Source organism: Schistocerca piceifrons, chromosome 5, assembly GCF_021461385.2.
Source record: "Schistocerca piceifrons isolate TAMUIC-IGC-003096 chromosome 5, iqSchPice1.1, whole genome shotgun sequence".
NCBI classification, from domain to species: Eukaryota; Metazoa; Arthropoda; class Insecta; order Orthoptera; family Acrididae; genus Schistocerca; species Schistocerca piceifrons.
The window spans coordinates 388712637-388718636 of NC_060142.1; the positions used below are offsets into that span (position 1 = coordinate 388712637).

The 6000-nt window shown below is 38.1% G+C and overlaps 1 protein-coding gene across 1 annotated transcript in view; it reads left to right on the forward strand.

Annotated features, from left to right (window-relative positions):
* Window positions 1-4405, forward strand: part of LOC124798279 (probable cytochrome P450 6a14) — a 100171-nt gene extending 95766 nt beyond the window's left edge. Inside the window, exon 7 of the mRNA XM_047261602.1 lies at window positions 3518-4405. Coding sequence (XP_047117558.1) covers window positions 3518-3687 — 170 coding nt within the window. The 3' untranslated portion in view covers window positions 3688-4405. The remainder of the gene's footprint in view (window positions 1-3517) is intronic.
* Window positions 4406-6000: the final 1595 nt, after the last annotated feature.

Genomic DNA, 6000 nt, shown 5'->3' on the forward strand with positions numbered 1-6000 from the left:
TAGTTGAAAATTATTTGTTGCTAAGAGGTGAAGAATGTTTTTTCAAACCATTTACCCTCTGGGTGGACTCCTGAACTTACAGTTGAAAATAATTTTCTGAGAGCGCATTCAGTAAGGTTTCGGAAGACGTGTTATGCCTACCACCGACTTTAAACATGTATTTTTGCCAATATATCGACGGTAGCTCGAAGTCACGACCAATTATAATGGTGTGAGTGGGGTATGTATTGGAAATCAAACCCAAGCTTTCTCTGAACTGTTCAACAACCGTATTATCTGAATTGGAGGTCGGTAAAATGAACCAATTTTTTATATTAATTTATTCTGGTTTTGAAGAACACTTATACCCATACTAATTCACAGGAACTATCTACTCCAATTTCACTACAAGGAAAACTACTTCTGACTGCGATCAACGCTCCACCATCAACTGACCAACTGTATTTATTCTATAGTATCTGAACACTGTTAGATTCTTTGCAAAAATTTCGGCTGAACGTATTTCTGGCTTAACCCAGCTTTCTGTACCTATAACGATCTGAGCTTTAGTGCTTTCTATTAGCGCTTGGAGCTCTGTTTTTTTTTCCAACACACCTACGAAAGTTTGCAACTACAATACCGACTGTTGCTACCCTACCTTACTGTGTTTGCCTCTCACCCCTTTGTACTGACGCTCTTTCTGCGTGTAACCTAAAACACCGCCCAGTCCCCTCCACAAAGTAGGTACTAAAGGTGTTGATTAAATTTTAGTGGGTCTATTCCGGACATCATGTTAAAGTGTGGAGTAACGTATATAGAACGAATTTTATTGTCTGAAACGGGAGAAATTACATTTGATTTTCAAAAAAAAATAATTGTTTCGTTTCAGAAGAAAAGAAGAGTAGATGAACAGGAAACTTACCACATAATTAGCACAGCGTAACATGCCTGAAAATATTCTAGTAATGAAATACTTCAATGAGGAATGCAGAGACAATTGGAAGCAGATTAGGACAGGTTTCAGATTAGTTCACTGGGCATCAGCATAAGTGACATATTTCTGAAAGACAAGGAATCATATATCATATTAATAGATTTGGTAAAGGGTGTTGATGACGTGAAATACAACGTTTCCCAGTTTTAAACAATGTGGTGCCAATTATAGAGTATTAGGGGCTTTAATCACTAACGCCTATTCATGACAATCGTGTTTCCCGACGGCAGTGGCATTTTTAAACAAGATCATGCGCCATGCCACTAGGCCAGATGTGTGATGGAGTGGTTCGAGGAACAAAGTTGAGAGTTCCAGTTGTTGTGTTAGGCCACTCACTTGCCAGATCTGAACCAAATCGAACACATCGGGGATGTGATTGAGCGTGGCGTCAGAGCTCATCGCCCCCCCTCACTGGAATTTACGGGGATTAGATGACTTGTGTGCAGATGTCTGTCCAGCGACCTACCAGGCCTCGTTGCTTCCGTACCACGACACGTTGCCGATGTTATTCGTGCCACAGGTGCAGATACCGGCGATTGGGTAGGTGGTCATAATATTCTGGCAGATCAGTGTATAATGCTGTACTTATTTTGAAGTGAAGAGGGTAGATGGCAAGGATTACAGAACTTCGCAAACCAATCTTGGAGTGCACCATCAAAACAAGAACAGTCTATCCTCACTCATTTGATAAAAAAACGATTTATTTATTGGGTTTGTGCATAAATTCGAAGCGTTTTTCCGCACGTTTTAACAGACACAACAGATAGACATAACAGAGATTTTAGTTATCAATAATATATTCTCTTTCACTATTTACAACATTCCGCCAACGCTGGGCTTTTCCTTCCGAAAAAGAAGTTTCTTGAAGGTTGTACGACAGAGGGCGGGAAAGTAAAGACCTGAGGGCGCAAGATCAGGTGAATATGGTGGATGCGCAATGATTTTTCACACTTCTCCTTAGAGTGTTTTTTTGTCCTGCAGAATGCGGGCGGGCGTTATCGTAGAGTAGCATAACTTCACGCTATTTTTCCTGGTCGTTGTTCATGGAGTGCGTCTGCTGCAAGACGTATCAGTTGTTGACAATAAGTGTGAGGATTGATGGCTACACCTAAGGGAAGCAATTCGTAGTACGCAACACCGTCGCTGTTCCACCAGATGCGCAACGTTATCTTTTGTGGATGCTCGCGTGTCTTTGCTCGGGGAGTTGCTGCTTTGTTCGTGCTCAACCATCCCTTTCTTTTCTTTATGTACCATAAAAACAACATTTCTCGTTACCAGTGATGACACAGGTTAGGAATAGGCGGTATTGTTCACGAGCCAGTTGACGACGAATATGCAGAGGTGCACATATACATATACATATGCAGTACCCTCCCCAATGTATGCAGATGTCGCACGATGTTTGAATGATCACATTTCATAGCATTTACCATTTACAGAGTACACTGATGTGGATATCGTGCACTAATGCGTTTAAACGACCTTCATCAAACCCCAAAGGTCTTCCTAACGTTAAAATGATTCTTCTTAAAATGAGAAAACCATTTTCCTGGCGTGCTCTGTCCAATGGTATTAGTCCCAAACAAACCACAAATGTTTCTGGCTGCCTCCGCTGCTGTCGCCCCTCTATTGAAACAGGAGAATATGTCTGAAATGTTCCTATTTCTCAACTTAGCACTTCATTTTCTAGCGTCCGCAGCTGTACTCACTATCTACAAATGACAATATCAGAAAATGTATACTCAGATAGCAACAGTGAACTGCAAATAAAAGAAGACAATCGACGAATAAACTCATAGCAACCGCTATACCACCATGCAAAAACAAAAGTGCTACGAACTTAACGCACCAACCTAATATCATGAAAGCAATTCGTGTGTCATGAAGGTTGCTCTTTCCACTGACAATTCTCCCAACTCTTCCTTACTGGTGGTGGCGTGTGCTATGTCGTCTGTGTACCACATTCTGTTTTCTTTCTCTTTTATTTATTTACTTGGTTTTTGAAGAAATATCCAAGAAACTCCAGGCACGAGAAAGGCGATGTGTATTACCGAAAGGTTTACGCTTACTATTCCGAGTCTTCAGAACACGGCAACTGAAGGAGCATATTACCTACTCACAGTTATCTTACGCATAATGACTGTAATAACCCTGTAGACAACAGCGTTTACTGAAAAGTACTGTCCTCCCAGCACATCATTCGTGGATGGATTAGAAGAGAAGCAAAAATTATAAAGCTACAGCATTTGCCTTTCTCACACACCGTAGTTAGGTTTGCTGCCTCTCCCGGGATTAAGAAAAGCAAAGTTGGAAAAAATTGCACAACTTTTATAAATTTAGTCCCATTTCAGAGTTCAAATGACTTTTCAATCTAAAATCCAGTATACAATAGTGTGTGTGTATGTGTGTGTGTGTGTGCATGTCGGAACGGAATGTTAAAGGGGAAAAAAACAGTGTGAGGGACGGAAAGACTACGATGGATGCTACGAACGCTACGCTAACTGAGACATAAGCAACTAACATATTGTTTATATATTTTTTCAGGTATGCGGTTTGGCCTCATGCAGACGAAAATGGGCCTAGCCAGTTTGCTCAGTCACTACAGTGTCGAACCCTGTGATCGTACTGTTCGGAAATTGGAGTGGACTAAACGTTCTCTCTTCCTGAATCCTGTCTCAGGAATATGGCTGCGCTACACTTCTAGGAAAAAATAAATGTAAAAGTAATTATATACATAATTCAATGTTTGCAAATGCACAGAAAAATATTTCTTTGCAAAATATTTATTTTACTGCCTCTGAAGACTGCTTTTTTAAAAGTGCTGTTGCTTTTTGTGTTATAAGCTATTTTTTCTCATTTCGTGTTTTAACACTCTATAAATCTCCACAAAGGACATATTACACACATTTTATAAAGAGAATAATCAAAGTATTTCATAAATATGACTGTAATTGGTGCTATTTTATATATGGAGAGAGTGATAACTTATTTTACAAGAAACAGATGGAGGAATGTTTTCTTATATATGTGAGTACTGTGTTGTGGCTGTGTAACATTCAGAAATACTAATGAACGCTGTTAGTCCTGATCATGACATTTTAGGTTGCATTACTTCTTATTGGTGATCAGTGAACCGTTTTTAAATTTTTGTTTTGCCTTTGCTTCTGTATTGATGCATTCTCACTACATGGCAGCATTATATTTGATCATGATATGTTGTCAACTGGTAGATAATATATTTCAATTAAGATTTTGGTACCTGTGAGCTTTGTATATTTTTTGTTCGTGCTTGTGTCTGGATGTATTCGCAATAAATGTCAGCATTACATTTAGACACCAAATGTTGTTAATACATATGTGATATTTTTCAGTAATACATTTTGTAACTCTGAGCTTTGCATTCTTTCTGTAATAAACATATTTTTATATTCATCTATAGAATTTGATACAATCATTTTTCACAGCAAAATTCACATGAGTTTAGAAAATACTACATTCAGTGTACATTTGCAGCATCATTCTCACTGTATCAGTGACCAATGTAATACTATTGCTTTGAAATAACGTTCCCTACAGAAATTTTGTCAACGTGGTTTGATGGCCAGAGAAGTATGTTGCAGAATAAAGTGTGTGTTGAATTATAGTGTTACTACTGTTAGTGCAAAACTGGTTCTCAGGGTCTGTAATGTATCATGGAATATTTGACTAAAATTACAACTGAATTTAAAAGCAGAAACGTCAGATATCAGTCTCCTATGATAAGAGACCATTCATATGGCAGAGTTTCATCAGTTCTCACAGCTTAGGCCGACCTCTACTCCACTCTAGAACTTAATCTCTCACTGGAGGCTTCTGTGAGACTAGTTTTATACACAACGAAAAATTTAAAAATGCAGAGCATTTCAGTGAATCACACATTTTCATATGATCCATCGGTAAGAAAGTCTGGAAGTTAATTACAGAACACCTTTATTAATATGAAAGGCTGTAATGAATTGAATATGTTGTAAAATGACAAGGGTTGCAGGCATCAAAACAGCGTCATTTTCATATAAGAGAAGATAAAAATAAAAAATGGTTTAAAATTGAAAAAGAAAAATTGCTTAAAATATTGTCCTACAGACAAATTTTACGCACCATAGTTGCTACTGTTATTAGTCTGAAGACTGGTTTGATACTTCTCACCACACTGTCTTATTGTGTGCAGGCCTCTTCATCTCTCAATAACTATTTCTACCTACACCCATTTGAAGCAGCTTACTGTTTTTATGCCTTGGCCACCCTCCGTAATTTTTACCTCCCACACTTCCCTCCGTTAACAAATTGACGATCCCTTGATGCTTAAGTACGTGTCATTCCAACTGATCCTCTCTGTTAATCATTTTATGCTGTGTACTCCTGGTTTTTTTTCGATTTCATTCAGTATCTTATTATTAGTTATTCTATCTACCTGTCTAATCTTCACCGTTCTTCTTCAGGATCACATTTCAAAGCGCTTCTCTTCTCTTCTTGTATGAACTACTTACCACCCACATTTCACTTCCATACTAGGCTACAGTTTAGACATGTCCTCAGAACTGACTTAGTAACACTTATAATTATACTGGATGTTAACAGATTTCTCTTTGTCAGAAATTATTTTCTTGTTACCTCAGCCATCAACAGCTATTTTGATGGCAAAACTCATCTACTACTTTTATTGTCTCGTTTCTAACCCAATTTCATCAGTAAAACCTGATTTAATTCCACAACTTTTCATTAACCTTATTTTTACTGTTGTTGATGTTCATCCTATAATCGTTTCCAATACACTATCCATTCTGTTCAACTGTTCTTCCGAGTCGTTTGCCGTCTCTGACAGAAATATTGTGTCACTGACAAGTCACATAGATTTTGTTTCTTGTCCCTGAACCTTAAATCCCTTTCCAAATTTCTTCTTGATTTCCTTTACTACTTGTTCATTGTACAACATAATATCAGGTATAGGCTACAGCCCTGTCTCAGTCCCTTGTAACCACTGCTTCCCT